This window comes from Rhipicephalus microplus, chromosome 6, assembly GCF_043290135.1.
Source record: "Rhipicephalus microplus isolate Deutch F79 chromosome 6, USDA_Rmic, whole genome shotgun sequence".
NCBI classification, from domain to species: Eukaryota; Metazoa; Arthropoda; class Arachnida; order Ixodida; family Ixodidae; genus Rhipicephalus; species Rhipicephalus microplus.
In genome coordinates, this window is record NC_134705.1 from 27150740 (window position 1) to 27167398 (window position 16659).

Below are 16659 nucleotides of genomic sequence, written 5' to 3' on the forward strand. Positions count from 1 at the left end.
TCTCAAAAACATATGCATTATGCAGTGTCTAGCAAAATATCTTGAAAGTGTCCGCCCATAAAACTGCCGCAGCTGTTGTAGCTTTCCTTGAGTACTTTTTCACTCAGTTTAGTTCTACGATTTTCTCGCTATAATTTTAGTGCTAGAACAAGTTGTAGTTAATTGCTCAGCCAATTGCTGCCAGCCTGTAGCTTTAAAAAGTGTCATTGCAGCAATGCTTGTGTGGTATGTGGAAAAGGCGTATGAGATGAGCTGGTCTCTGAGGGAAATGATGTGGTCTGTATGAAGTGAATGCTGTGTGTGGACCACGTCATTTGCTTCAATTAAGTGCTCACTTGCAGTGCTCCATATGAGGTCAAAATTTCTGTTTGCAATGTGTCGATTGATTATACCAGGTGTTTATGCAAAGCAAGGTGTGACTGCTGAGGACTTTTGAGAAGTTTGTACATGCCTAATGTACCAATATTGCAGCATTCTTTAAATCTTTATTCTTTTGTTAAATTTTTCAAATATGCAAAGTGAGTTCTGGCTCACAAATTTATCAAAAGTCACCTGTTGCAGAAAGCAAGTTCGTCAAATCACCTAGATTATTTGCAGAAGTGACAAGACTCGCATGGTAAGATGCAAAATGGTTTGTCAGTTAAAAATCTCGTAATTTTTCTGTAACTCTTAGGAACATCTACTTTAACTGTGCTTGGAGCCTAAGGCAACCCATAATTATGTTAGAACCATTTAGCAGAAATATTTTCATTACTCCAATTTCTTGAGATATGCATAGGACACCTTGAGTGCTTTCTTGTTCTGATGAAGTATCATCCTTTTTTGTTGAAGCTTACGTTTACACAGCAGATTGTACATTTTAAGCCTCACTATCCAAGCTTGGAGTAATCACCACTGTACCGCCAACTAGTGTGAACACGTCAAGTCTAAAAAAATGGGGATCACTAGGAGAGCAGACAAGTCTATGCCAAGATGTCACTGTCATTACATCACCACAATCACAGCGCTGCCTTTCTTGGAGCTAATAACAGATGTAAGTCAGTAATTTATACTTTTCTAATTCCAACACCAGCATGACCAAACGTTCTTTCTTTAATACTATAAGACAATGTGAAGGCACTAAAAAAGGAGCATCTTCAAAAGTTTTGTATGATCCACAGTGTGCAGTATTATGAATATGTAGTTTTTTTTTCCTTTAAACCTAGAAACATTTTTGTGTCAGGATGCATTGGTGAGTGATTGCAGAATGTGGGTGAAAAAACAGGGGTTGCGTTGAGCCAACGTTTTGACAAGCAAACTTGTCTTCCTCAAGGCTCAGTGTGGGTTTTTTTGTAATGCATGCAGAACGAGCTGTAAGCGTGACCTTCATGGAGTAACATTTTGCAACAATGCATGTTGAGAAATGTGCCAAGGTGAGATGTCATGTTTTCGCTGCATCGCTCCTCATGTTAAGATCAAACGGTAAACGTCTTTGAGCCATCAGCAGCATACTCTGTAAACTTTGCGCGGCAGGTGACTGTCTAGACTGCTTGGTCAGCCATTGTAATCATCAGTGGACAAGCTGTACTTGCTTGTTCAGTTCATGCTGGAAAACAGATGCCTTCATGTGCAAATAAAGTAGCACGTGCGAGCACATGAACATAGAACAAATGCGCCAGCATTACCGCCATGAGCCCCTGGAGGCAGTGATCACAATTAAGTGTTGCGTCCTGATTGGTTGAGGTAGGTCGGCATCGGTGCTCCACACTTACCTCGACTCCTGCAAGAATATCTCTTGGTGGATTGGCTGCGGGTGCCAATTTTTGACATGACAAAGTTTTCAGTTTGGGCACCGCAAAGTCGCTTCATTAGGGGGGAACTTTATCGATAAAGTCTAACCATTATGAAGGGAATCACTTACTGCCATATAAAGCAGCGATCGCTGCTTTGTACGGCAGTAAGTAAGCCCATTTGCTGATATATTTTGTTTCCCTTTATGTTAACCAGCTGTTCTCAGTCAACTGGCATCTTTCATATTGCCTTTTTTCCCCATGTGCATAGGACTTTGCCAGGTGTGACCTGCTGCTCATCGTGGGCACTTCATTGCAGGTGCAGCCATTCGCCGGACTTGTGGACAAGTGAGTTGCATAGAGCTTTAGTTAAGGCTCAAGGTGCACGCACATCGATATCAACGTATTGAGTGCCACTGCAAAGCCAGCAGACATAGCCACCTGCTGTCATAAATCTGATTTATTGCTACTGCCACATTTATTTCATTGTGCAATCATATTCAGCAGTGCATTGTTGATATTAGCACGGTCGCTAGATAAGAAAGAAGGTGCGGCCGGTTGTGTGGCGTTGTCAAAAAAGGGTGAGCGTATCTTGGCTGAATTGACAGTTGCAGCCACATTTTTGGTGAGAGCGCTAATACTCCAGTCATTAAAGCAGACCACACTTCATATTGCAATGTGGTCGCCGCGGGATTTACACATGTTCGTGTGCTTTTTCGTGTGCTTTTTCTTGTTTTTTTTTTGCATGTGACCGTGTGTGGGGGATAGCTCGCTTCATGTTTTCTGTGTTTTAGTACAGTTATTTGGGGTGTGCGAGTATGGCAGATGGTTTTTTTTTGGTGTGATGTCGCCAAGGTATTGTGGGCCGCTGAGCAGCTTGAATGTGAGAAGAAAGGCTGTAGTGAGATACCACTGATTCCCATATGATATACAGTGCTGAAAAGCGTATGTGTGGTTATTGAGCACTACATTTACAGCAAAAGCTGTTATGAGATCAGAACACGAGTCACGGATGGTGTCGTAGTTGTCCACCGCCGCCGGTGTTCGTAAACGCTATCACAAGAAATAAGAAAAAAAAAAGAACCTCAAAAACACCAGGGATATAGGGAGATTTGAACCCGGGATCACTGCGTGCTAGCTTAGTATTCTACCACTGAGCTATACAGATGCTTCGAGCTTGTTTTCAAGCTTGCTTTATGCAGGCTTGATGTTAAAAAAGGGGTTGCATTAATATGAGTAAGAAAACATTTTAGAACAGCAAAGGAACAACCAGGCATATTGTCTAGTTGTTTATTTATTTCTTTATTGCATACCTGTGTCGCCCAATCGGGCATTACAGCAGGGTGGTTACGTATAAAAATATACAAAGCAAACACACTCACAAAGCATGGTAAAATACATCGTTATCCGAAGTCTTTACAACATCAGACGACAGAGCATTCCATTCTCTAATGGCTCGTGGAAAAAAAGAATACCTGAATTGTCACCCTTAAAAGGGAATTTGTGAACTTTCATTGCATGGTCGCACTTCAATGAGATGTAAGTGGGTAACTTAATATACCATATAATGCGGAATATAGGTCGCCCCTCTTAACACCAAAAAAAAAAAGAAATGCACAATTGTTCACTGATTCACTTTACTCAGTCCTCCGAGCTGTCGGAGTTCTCCTCTTAGGACGACTGATTTTCCCTAGCTGCCTCCCATAACATGTCGTCCTCGGTGCTGTCGAGAGCGTTGCTGATGCAGCACTTTTTAAATGCGTGCACTGCCATTTCTTCAGGCAGAGACGGTCATGCCTCGGAGACCCAACCACAAACTTTCGCGAGAAGTGGCCTGCACAGCCGGTCTGTCGGGATCCAATATAGGTGTTCTGTGGGGTCCATGGGTTGTTGCCAGCCATCCATTTAGTGTACAATGCGTGCACAATGTGGCATCATAATCACCAGCAAGAAGTGCGGCTCGCCGGTCTCGTGACGCTCGCGCTGAGCGAAAGCTCGGGTTCACCGAAGGTCTGGCTCACCTGGAATAAACGACGTGCTACCTATGTTCTGTTAAGTCAGTGTTGTGCATTGTAACAGTGGCAACGAGGACAATGAGGACCTGAACCAGTCCGGGACCCGCAGAGCCATGAGCGTGGGACAGCCACTAGTGTTTGAGGCAATGTGGTCAACGTTCCGAGTTAGCCTCGAAGCCTACTTTGAAGCACAAGACATCACAGACACAGCGAAGTGATGAGCAGCGTTAGTGGCCTTGCTACCAGACAGCGCAATTCAAGTGGTCCAGGGACGTTGCCATCCGAGGCAAATCAATGCACTTAAATACGACGATGCCGTTAATTACCTCGAGGAGTACTATGTCCCTGAAGTCAACGAAATAGTGGCAAGATATGTTTTTTTACTCAATCGCAACTAGAAGGAGAGGGGGTACAGGAATTTGTTGCTGAAATATGGTGACTGGCAGAAAAATGCAATTTCGGATCGTCGCTCGAACCCATGCTACGAGACCGAGTCGTATGTGGAGTCTTAGATGAAGATGTGAGACGAAATTTGCTGACTCTCAGAAACCTGACACTAACGTAAGGAGAGGATTTCGTTATTGAAGCTCAGGATGTGACTGCGAATGCTACAAGCATGCAATCTACTGATCAGAGTAGCATCCAATTCATGCGTCAAAATAGGCCATGAAAAGGGTGATTGAAGGCCGAAGGCATGACAGCTTGTCATAGGTGTGGCAGTGAAGCTCACTCGAATGAGCAGTGCTGTCACGTTCGTACAGTCTACCGCCGATGCAGTAAACGAGGACACGTCGCTCGAATGTGCCAGGAAGAAACCCAGCGAAAGCCCCATGGCGCTTATGTCGTGTCGGCAGCAGCTGACGATAGCTCAGAAGATGAGAAGCTTTATACTATAGTGACTCATAGAACGACTTCTGGTCGCATGGTTAAGCCGATTTTCAAAAAAATTACTTGGGATGATGTTCCGCTTACTATGTTGATAAATACGGGGTTACCTTTTAGCGTTATTTCAATGAGCCTGTTCGAGCAGAATCAAAGCAGATGGCTGGCTCCAAGCAGGACCACTCTCAAATTGTCATGTTTTTTGGGAGAACTTCCAGTGGTTGGAGAAGTGCACATGAAAGGGACCTCTGAGAGGCACGACGTACAGGGCACCCTGGTTATCGTGGATACACTTGGACCAGCGTTATGCGGAAGGGATACCAACCAGGCATTTAACAATTGTGGAGGGGCCATGTTGAGGCTACATGTCGTCGCAAACCTCAACTCACGCAAGGTAGACTGCATGAGCCAGGAAGTGCACATGAAAGGGACCTCCGAGAGGCACGACGTACAGGGCACCCTGGTTATCGTAGATACACCTGGACCAGCGTTATGCGGAAGGGATACCATCAAGACATTTAACAATTGTCGAGTGGCCATGTTGAGGCTACATGTCGTTGCAAACCTCAACACACGCAAGGTAGACTGCATGAGCCTGGAACTTCACACTTTGCTCAAGGAGTTCGAAGATGTGTTTGCGCCAGGTTTAGGACCATACAAAGGTCCACCGGTGAAGCTTACCCTGAACGAAAATGCCACGCCCCACTTTTGCGAAGCACGTACGGTGCCATATGCTTTGACAACCAAGGTTTTTGAGGCTTTGGATTGATTGGTTGCCAACGGTGTGATATTGTTACGTAAAAATGACACGAGACGTGTCTATTTAAAATCTATATTCAAACTGATGCATATGGCGTCGACTAAGATGGAAGACGACACGCACAACCGACAGACCACTTCCTCGTTGTCGTCTTCTGACCTCTGATATGTCAGCTACGTAGCATTACCCCCCCGGCGGTAAAAGCGCCGTCTCGGTGCACATTAACTATGGTCTTCAGTAGGCAGGTGGTAAGGTTTTAGCCTGCTGACGTGCACAACATCACTGGGTGTGGTTGCAGGCAAGCTTGTGGCCTCAGATGCAGGAATGATCTCATAGGTGACGTCGGTTACCTGGCGGATGATACAGTAAGGACCCACATAGCGAGACAACAACTTCTCTGATAAGCCAACTCGACGAAGTGGGCACCACAGGAGAACAAGAGAGCCGAATGGGAAGTGAACGTCAGCATGCCGGCTGTCGTAGATGGCTTTCTGGGTGGCTTGCGAAGCCGAAAGTCCAGAGCGGGCGATCTGACGTGCGTGGTCGGCACGAGCAATAGCGTCGCGTGCATATTCGGTTGACGGCGTTGTAGTGGTTAGAAGTAGGGTGTCGAGTGGTAACTTCAGATCACGGCCATAAAGCAAATAAAAGGGTGAACAACCAGTAGTGTCGTGGCGCGAAGAATTGTACGCGAAGGTCACGTGAGGTAGCGCCAGGTCCCAGTCATGGTGGTCGTAGGATACATACATCGCGAGAATGTCCGTGAGGGTCCGATTTAGCCGTACGGTAAGGCCATTTGTTTGGGGATGGTAGGAAGTGGTCAGCTTGTGGTGCGTCGAGGAAGAGCGCAGAAGATTGTCGATTACATTGGACAAAAATGAGCGGCCGCGATCCGTGAGTAATTGGCGAGGAGCGCCATGGTGTAGGATGACATCGTGGAACAAAAAGTCTGCAACGTCAATAGCGGTGCTGGTGGGGAGCGCTCGAGTGATGGCGTACCTAGTCACGTAGTCTATAGCAACGGCGACCCACTTGTTGCCCGATTTCGACTCGGGAAAAGAACCGAAAAGATCTATACCAACACGGAAGAAAAGTTCGGTTGGGATGAAGATCGGTTGAAGAAGTCCAGCCGGGGGCACAGTAGGTCGCTTCCTACGTTGGCATTTATCGGAGGAGGACACGTAAGGGCGAACGGACCGGGCGAGACCGCGCCAAAAGAAGCGGCGACGCACGCGGTCGTACGTCCGATATACAACCAGATGACCAGCAGTTGGTTCATCGTGAAGCTCGTACAGCACGGTTGAACGCAGATTTTTCGGCACGACAAGAAGGAGCTCAGGGCCATCTGGCTGGAGGCTACGACGGTACAGCGTGCCATTCAGGAGGATGTACATGCAAAGTGACGTGTCATTCGGAGCAGATTCGAGACGGTCAGAAAGTTGTCGCAGAGAAGCATCACGACGTTGTTAATCACCAATCTGAAGAAACTGGGACATTGACATGACGCTGAGGGTAGGCTCGATGTCTGGTTCGTCGGGCTGATCAACATGGTAGCGGGATAAGCAATCGGCGTCCAGATGGAGACGTCCAGACTTATAGGCAGTCGTCCAGTGGGGTCCTTCAGAGAAGAAAGCCAACACAACGCGTGATGATTTGTGATGACACAGAAAGGGCGGCCATACGAGTAAGGACGGAATTTTGAAACCGCCCAAACAAGAGCGAGACATTCCCGTTTTGTTATAGAATGATTGCGTTCAGACTTAGAAAGCAGACGGCTTGCATACGCGATTACACGGTCGTTGCCCCGCTGAATTTGCGTCAAAACTGCACCAATTCTGTGACCACTCGCGTCTGTTCGCACTTCTGTAGGAGCATCGGGGTCGAAATGTGCAAGAATAGGAGGTGTCGTTAGAGCGGTGATTAGCTGAGAGAAGGCGTCAGCTTGAGGAGGGCCCCAACAAAATGGGACGTCTTGTTTGAGAAGGTCGGTGAGTGGCCGTGCGAGTGCAGCAAAGTTTTTCTCGAACGGGCAAAAGTAGGAGCAGAGGCCCACGAAACTGCGAACACCATGGACAGAGCGTAGGACTGGGAAGTTTGTTACAGCGGGTACTTTCGCCGGGTCTGGCCGTACGCTGGCAGTGTCAACAAGATGACCCAATACGGTAATCTGACGAAGACCGAAGTGGCACTTGGAGGAATTGAGCTGCAGGCCGGCCCGTCGAAATATGGATAGAATGGTCGAAAGGCGTTCAAGGTTGGTTGCAAAGGTAGGTGAGAAAATGATCACGTCGTCCAGGTAACACAAACATGTCGACCATTTAAATCCTTGTAGGAGCGGGTCCATCATTCTCTCGAAGGTTGCTGGAGCGTTGCAGAGTCCGAATGGCATGACCTTGAATCGGTAAAGACCGTCAGGGGTAATGAAAGCGGTCTTTTCTCAGTCCATGTCATCTACAGCAATTTGCCAGTAGCCAGATCGGAGGTCAAGAGATGAAAAGAAGGTGTGCCATAGAGGCAATCAAGGGCATCGTCAATGCGTGGTAGAGGGTACACGTCTTTTTTGGTAATTTTGTTGAGGTGGCGATAATCAACGCAGAAATGCCATGAGCCGTCTTTCTTTTTTACCAATATCACGGGAGATGCCCAAGGGCTCGTTGATGGTTTGATTACGTTTTTCGTAAGCATTTTGGCCACTTCTTTCTGAATTACTTCTCGCTCAGACGCTGACACAGGGTACGGCCGACGGTGAATGGGCGCAGAGTCACCAGTGTTGATTCGGTGAGTGACAATTTTAGTCTGGCCCAAGGGACGATCGTCGGTGTCGAAAATGTCACTGTATGAGGCCAAAACTTGGCAGAGAGCGTCAACCTGGTGAGGCGACAGCTCCGATCTAATCATGTTTCCAAAAATACCATCGTCTGAGCTGGGTGACCGTGAGACTGCGCTACGATCAAGAGAAGATACAGCGACAACGCTCACATCGTCCTTTGTTATGGCAGTTAGCTGGGCTAGAGACATCTGGCAGGGCAACACTTGAGGGGTGAAACCAAAGTTAAGGAGCGGAAGTAACACACAGTTATCCGCTATGGTCGCAATGGTATAGGGCACAGTAATACTGCACGTCAACCGAATGTCAGTAATTGGCGTAACGACATAATCACCGTCAGGAACGGGAGGGGTCGATGACAAAGACACGTGCGTGACGGCTCGAGATGACAGGCGAACGAAAGTGGTTGGACTCAAGCGGCTGGTGGGCTTTGCAGAGTAGTCGGCAAAGATTGGTAGATCAAGGCTGAGGGTATCAGACGAACAATCAATTAAGGCCGAGTGTGCAAAAAGGAAATCAAGGCCAAGTATGAGGTCATGAGGGCAGCACGCTAGCACGGCAAAAAGGACCACGGCGTGACGACCGGCAATGCTGACACGAGCAGTGCACATTCCGATTACTGGTACGGTACCGTCATCGGCAAGACGTATTGCCTGCGTCGTAGATGGCGTCATAATCTTTTGTAAGCAGCAGCATAGAGAAGCGGTCATAATAGACAGGTGCGCACCTGTGTCAATGAGGGCGGTCACAGGAACATGGTCGACTTGTACTTCAAGCAGACTATGGTGCGTGGGAAGCGTCAGTAGAAGATTTTTGGTCGTCATTGGTATTCCAACTTCACCTCTATAAGCTGCAGTATCTAGTTTTCCTGCTGCGATCGTCCAGAGAAGCTTGGCGAAGAAAAGCGTCGAGGTGGTGGAGAGCGGGATTGGCGACGTAGCGGCGACAGGGAGCGAGAGCTGTGGCGACCGGACGAAGGGCTCTCAGTGTAGCGGCGGCCGGCCAAAGGGGCGTCAGTGGAAGGCTCGTAAGATGACGATGAATAGAAATTGAAGGGTGCGGCGACTGATCGTCGAGGGGTCGTCGGGTGCATGTGCGCAGAAGTAGAGAAGGTCTGGCATGGTTGGTTTGACCAATGGCGGCGGCAATAGCGAGAAACGTGCCCAGGCTGGTCGCAGGAAAAACAAATAGGCTGGTCGTTGGGTGTTCGCCATTCCTATGGGTTATGGAAGGCCATTGTTGGAGGTAAATGGTGAGCGTGTCCTGAGGAGTAATACGGGACTTCAGGGCGAGTCAAGGGACATGCTGATGAAAGGCTGAGGTTCGCGAACTCCTGCCCCACCACAGCTTATATTAACACCACTGACGACTGTTGTTGGTCAGAGGCGAGCGTTGCGAAAATGGGTGGCTGAAGAAGAGCCAGACAGGTGGCTTCAATTTCCTGAGGAACAATGCGTGTGACGTTATCATATGTGGGGGACTGGCGGGCGGCTTCACACGATGAGGTTGCGGCCGTGTTGGGCAGCTGGGTGAATCGCTGAGTAATACGGCGGCTCTTGGCTTCTTCGAACCGCCGGCACTCTTTAATGATGGCGTCAACGGTGGCAACGCTGTTGTAAACTAGAAGATTAAATGCGTCGTCTGCTATTCCTTTCAGCACATGGGCCACTTTCTCAGACTCACTCATGTGCTCGTCAATGTGGCAGCATAGGGCGATTACATCGTGAATGTACGCGACGTACGACTCCGTCGACGTCTGTGCACGAGCCACCAGTTGATTCTGCGCTGCGATCTGCCGCCCAATGGTGTCGCCAAAAAGGTCTCGGATCTTCTCTTTAAAAGAGTCCCAGTTTGTAATCTCCGCTTCGTGCGTCTCGAACCACACTCGCGGTGGGCCATCGAGGTAAAAAAGCACATTGGCAGGCATAAGAGTCGGGTCCCACCTATAGCCTGCGCTGACCCGTTCGTACCTGTTGATCCATTTGTCGACATCAACGCCATCCTGACCGGAAAATACACCGGGATCACGAGCAGGAGGTAGAACGACGTATGTAGAAGTCACGGTAGGGGAAAATGGTGAAGAGAATGGTTGTTCAACTTGTGACATGGTTGGACCCGTTATGATGCGGCCGTTCCGGAGCTTCGTGATGAAGACGGGGAAGTACCCAGCACGTCCACCACAAAGATGTTACGTAAAAATGACACAAGTCTATTTAAAATCTATATTCAAACTGATGTGTATGACGTCGACTAAGATGGAAGACAGCACGCACAACCGACAGACCACTTCCTCGTTGTCGTCTTCTGACCGCTGATATGTCAGCTACGTAGCAATATCACCAGTTATGACTGCAGAAAGGGCAAAGCTAGTGGTTCCAGTTGTTAAGACTGATGGGTCTATTCTATTCGACTGTGTGCAGATTTTCGCCTGACAGTGAACACAGCCACAGTGACTGAACAGGACCCACTACCTCGTGTGGATGACATCTTCGCATGACTGGCGGTGGCGGTATAGTATTTATTACACTGGATTTGACTCAAGCGTACAACCAGCTGCCCCTGGACAACGAGGCCAAGAAGCTGGCAGTAATAAACACTCACAAGGGCCTATTCTGCTTCAATAGGCTTGCTTTTGCGATTAGCTCAGCTCCGGCCATCTTCCAGAGGCTTTTGGATTTTTTGTTCAAGAATATCTTGGGTGTACAAGGCTATCTGGATGAAATTATAGTGGCTGAGAAGCGCAATGATACTTCATTGTTAAAGCAAATCTTGCCACGCTTACGGGACCATGGTCTCAGGCTTACCATCTAAAAATGTGAATTCAGACAAGAAAAAGTCACCTCCCTCAGACATCGAGTTGATGCAAATAGGCTCAAACCGAAGGACGACAACATTGAAGCAGTTTGTCAAGCACCGATCGCCAAGTCAGTGAGCAAACTGTAATCCTTCTTGGGCTTAATCAACTATTATGCCAAATTTTCACTGAACCTTCCCACAGTCCTAGCGCCTTTATACAATCTGCTAACTAAAGGAGCTACGTGGAAATGGCAGTAGGTGCACGAGGAAGCAGTTCGAAAGGTTAAACAGGCTATACAAAGGTCAAAGTTATTGACACACTTTGATCCTAACAAACCTTTGATGTTGCAATGTGAGGCTTCATCTGTAGGAGTTGGGGCAGTACTTTCCGATCGCATCAATGGCACAGGCTATCCAATTGGATTTTGCTCCAGAACTTTGTACAAAGCAAAACAAAACTACTCCCAGCTAGAAAAGGAAGCATTTGCCCTTGTATTCGGCTTGACGCGATTTGAGGACTACTTATATGGCAATCACTTTGTTTTTGTGACCGACCATAAACCACTGACGGGGTTGTTTAACCCAGGAAAAGCCATTGCTCCCATGGCTGCAGAAAGGATTCAGAGGTGGGCTCTTCTCTTGAACAATTATAATTACACATTGCAGTGTCGCAGGAGAACTGAAAACTCAAATGCTGATGCCTGAAGTTGCCTGCCATTACCAAACACACTACACGATACCAGCACAAAAAATCCGCCAGAGTATGTCCTGTACTTGGTATGCTTGGAAAAAGAAGCGATTAGTGTCAGAGATGTGGTACGTTTTACAAAATCGATCCTCTGCTGCAGCAAGTTCTGGATTAAGAAAGGCTGGTGAAAATTTCTGTCTGAAGAGCAGAGCCACTTCTGGCCGTACTTCAGTAGTAGTAGTAGTAGTATTTTTATTTACAGTAAGCCAGATACAGAGCTCACTGCAGGGGCAAAGGGCTAAAGGCGAACAGCCTGACAAAGGCCCTTGTCCCTCCGCATTCCGTGACAGTGCAAGCTTAAACAATATATATATTCAATACATTAGTTTCAAGCAACCTGAAATTGTAAACACAAAATTCAAACATAAATAGCATAAGAAGTTTACATAACACATTTAAAAAATTATAGGTCACTCTCGTTATAATTCACAACTAAACAATATCAATGAAACAACTCAAAAACAGACATAAGAGGCATGTGGATACAATGAATTCCGCGGTATACACTCGTATAATTGACTTATAAGTTTATGAACAATTTAAGCATTTGTAGAGGCATGAGACTCCAATACGTAGTTTCGATAGTGTAGACCGGTGGTTATGAATAAGTTCTTTATTTGTTTCTTGAAAGTCGCACTACTAGCCCTAAAGTTCAATTGATCTGCAAGGGTATTTAAAACCTGAGGCACCTGGTAAGCAATACTTTGTTTTCCATACTTGGTTCTTGTTCTAGGAGCTCGCCTCTTTTGTTCTCGCATACTGTAGTGTGGTCTTTCGGTGCAACTTTCTTCATATAGCTTAGTCTTTTGTATTAACTGAAGTAATTTAAAATGATATAATTGATCAATTCTGAGTATCGAATGTTTAATGAATAGTGGAGCAGTGCGCAAGTCTTGTAGATTCCCCCTGTAATTTTCAAAGCAGCGCAATATTTTCTTTTGTATAGTTATTAACTTATGGTAATTCCCTTGTGATGTCGTTCCCCAGACTAACATCCCATAACTTACTTTAGAATGGAAGAGTGCATAGTACATACTTATTTTTAACCTCAATGGGATTAAGTGCATTGTTCTAAAAAAACAACCAACTATTCGCGCTAATGCGGTGATCAGATGATTTACATGTGTATTCCAGTTTAATTCCTCCTGAAACCATACACCAAGAAACTTTTGTTCCCTAACATGTGCGATGCAATTTCCTTCGAATTTTATAGCTATGTTACTAATAGGTTTATTTACAGGTCGGAATATCATATAGGTTGTTTTTTTTTGCATTCAAGCGCAGTCCATTTTGCCTTAACCAATTTGAAAGATTGCTTAGATAATTATTTACACTGACCTCAAGCGATATTAGATTGTCTGATGAAAAGAAAACATTCGTATCGTCAGCGTACATTATAAGTTCAGGAGAATGAGGTATATCGACAATATCATTTATATAGACAAGGAACAATAATGGCCCCAGTATAGACCCTTGGGGGACTCCTTGGTTCAACTTTATCTTTGCAGAAATAGTGTTATTCAGTTTTACATATTGATAACGATCTTCTAGATAACTTTTAAACAGTTGTAGTGCAACTCCACGCACCCCATAGCTTGATAATTTATGAATCAATGATTTGAATTGTATGGAGTCAAATGCCTTTTGAAGATCGAGGAAGAGCCCAAGAGTATATTTTTTGTTTTCCATATTTTCGATTATCTTATCTTTGATATACAGTAGAGCTTGTTCTGTTGATTTATTTTTTTGAAAACCATACTGACTTTTTGTTATTATTTGGTGCTTATCAAAAAAGGATGCAAGTCTATCATAAATAACCCCTTCAAATATTTTCGATATTGTTGGAAGCACGGATATAGGTCGATAGTTCGCTAAAGTATTGATATCACCACCTTTATGTACTGCAGTGACTTTGGCTACTTTTAGCTGCTCTGGAAATACACCGTTAGTGAGGGTGAGGTTGATAATATAGGCCAAGACATTAGATATCAATGGTGACACCATTTTTAACTCAACAGACCCTATCTCATCAATCCCTGATGCAACATTGTTTTTAAGTTTTCTAATTAATCTTTCTACTTCAACCGGATCTGTGGGTGCGAGAAAAATAGAATACGGCAAAGGAGATTTATCAGGAGTTGGAGCATTATCTCGCTTTTCATCCGTTAAAATAAAGGAACCCGCATTTATGAAATGTTCATTCATGACATTGGCCAACCTTTCACCACTTAAAATCTGACCATTAATTGTTATGTCCTGTGTCCTATTACAACCCTTTTTTCTGTTCGTAAGCCCATTTATGACCTCCCATAGCTTCCTCTGGTCATTGTAAATGCTTTCAAATAATTTTTCATAGTAGTTCTGTTTAGCCTTCCGTATTTCTGAATTTAAAACGTTTCTGTATTTCTTGTACTCAGCTAAGACGTCTGTGTTCCGCGAACGGATGAAATCATGATACAATTTATTCTTTATTTTTATGCGCCGGTAAAGATCACGATTTATCCAAGGCTTCCTGCATTTCTTATTTCTGCCACGTGAGCGCTCCTGAAGTGGAAATGCCGCATCATAGCTAGTACTCAATAACGTCATGAATGTGTTATAAGCATCATCAGGATTTTCTTGTCTATAAACAGTGGTCCAATCTATGTTCTGAACTAGCTTAAAAAAATGTTCCCGAGTTTTGTTGTTTTTCATTCGGTGGAAAGATGTTTCTGTTTTCTGACCAATTTGAGAAGTAACTCGTGCCAGAAAAAAGATGGGCATATGATCACTTATGTCATACGCAAATACCCCGGATTTTATATTCTGTGAACTTAAATTTGAGGCGCATATATCAAGGAGCGTAGCACTTGTTGATGTAATCCTAGTAGGTGAACGTATAAAATTTGTACTTCCATATGTAAGTAAGAGCGTTTCAAAATCTTTGGCATAAGGATCATTGGAACAGAGGTCAATGTTTATGTCACCCATAACTATGCAAGGAGTATTCCCGCGAACTGTGGATAACACAACATTAAGAAACTCAATAAATTTCTTTTTGTGGCCATGTGGTGGCCTATATACACCAATTACTATGAATGGGCCAACACACATTGTAATGCATTCAACATCATCGTTCATAACAGTATACTTATCAAGCAGTTCACTCGAAAGCGTATCCTTAAAATAAATAGCAAGACCTCCACCTTTTTGCTGGTTACGACAGAGAAGTTCATGACTATAGCCTGGAAAGAACGGCGCATCTTCTTTATAAGTAATCCATGTCTCGGAAAAAACTAGCACATCAAATCCGATAGCTATAGACCATATAAAATTAGCAATGTCGTCGACCTTTTTTTTTATGCTTCTACAATTTATATGCAATGCTTTAAACAAGCCTTTTCCGGATTGAAATGCCCTATTAAAGTCTTCAACACTGTAATACTTTTGGTTATTTACAAGATCAGTCATAGTGGAATGTTTTTCAATTTGTTATGACATATGTCACATCTAATTTCTAATTTTAGCCAGGCTTGTCTCATCCGCAATGTGTATCGCTCGCGATCCTTCATCTTTGCGTGCAAGGATTTTGCCACCGGATGTCCAGACAAATTTCCATGCGGCTTCTTTCTTTTTTTGTATTGCCGCTGCAAGCAATGCCTTGCCCTTCTGCGTCAAATGCTCATTTACAAAAATGGGCGTTTTTTTGTCGTCCCCAAGCATAGAACTATCGAGCCTCTTCTTTCTACATTTCGCTAGTATGTCGTCACGTTTTGTTCTTTTTACAAAACGAACAATTATTTTCTTCACACCAGGCTTAGGAGTGGGAATCCAGTGGCATGCGTCAATATCAGACAGATCAACTGCCGTGCCGACAGCTTCACTTATCTTTCTTACAACATCCACTGGATCATTCCCGACCGGTGCACCCTTTATCTCGAGATTGTTTAGGCGCTGATATTGTTCGAGCTCATCGCATTTTTGTGACAGTCTCTTATTTTCCGCTTTCAATTCCCTGTTTTGTCTTATGAGCTCTTGCATTTCAGCTCTCATATTCTTAATATCAGTGGCTACATCTTTCACCTCACTGCAGGTGTCAGAGCAAAAGGCTATGCATTCTTTAATTTCCCGAATCTCACTTCTGAAATCGCGTTTGAAATTTTCAAATGCCTTCGACAGCTCTTTTAAATCCTTAACATCTGCTGCGTCCTTTTCCGCGTCTTTCCCCGCACTTTTTGCGGAATCCTTTCCCATAACAAAGCAAGAACACTTCACTCAAAGCAAATACACTTAACGCTGTGTTCGGCAGCAGTGCACAGGCACAGGAGCAAACTTAGACGTGAGTAACACCGTTTCTCACCTGCAAAAGCAGAAGATTTGTTACGTTGCGTCCGGTTCGTGCACTGCCACCGAACTGCGTGGAAGGTGAGCTCTCTTACTACCAAGACTTGGTCACCTGGGGACACTGCATCGTGCTTCCTGCGGCTCTAAATCAACACATCTTGGACTTGCTTTGTGAAACACCCAGGCATGGCAATCATGAAGAGCATTGCAAGATCCCTGTTTTGGTTTCCGGGTGTAGACAGTGAGATCGAGTGATTGGTGCATGGATGTCCTGCTTGTATACAGGCTGCGACGATGCCTCCAGCGTAAACACCTGTACCATGGCCCATAACTGGAGAGAAATGGAGCCGGTAGCACGCGGACTATGCAGGTCCCATTGAAGGGCACATGGTATTGGTGGTTGCAGATGTCAAAACGAAGGGGATGGAGGCAGTTCTAACGAAATCTGCAACAGCAGAAGTGACAGTGGAGGCCCTGAGGGCAGCGTTTGCGAGGTTCGGTCTACCACGTACTTTTGTGACAGAGAATGGACCTCAGTT

General features: G+C 45.2%; 1 protein-coding gene across 19 annotated transcripts in view; it reads left to right on the forward strand.

The window, feature by feature from the left end:
- Positions 1 to 16659, forward strand: part of Sirt2 (Sirtuin 2) — a 438023-nt gene that overhangs the window by 263093 nt on the left and 158271 nt on the right. For 15 of the 19 annotated variants that reach the window (XR_012884102.1, XR_012884103.1, XM_075865870.1 and 12 more), the window contains 2 exons: positions 911 to 1033; positions 2041 to 2117. Coding sequence is in view for 17 of the 19 variants with exons in the window: in XM_075865870.1 (XP_075721985.1) it covers positions 911 to 1033; positions 2041 to 2117 (200 nt within the window). In the remaining 2 variants the exon portion in view is untranslated. The remainder of the gene's footprint in view (positions 1 to 910; positions 1034 to 2040; positions 2118 to 16659) is intronic. The other 4 variants (XM_075865865.1, XM_075865862.1, XM_075865866.1 and 1 more) reach the window with 1 other exon arrangement.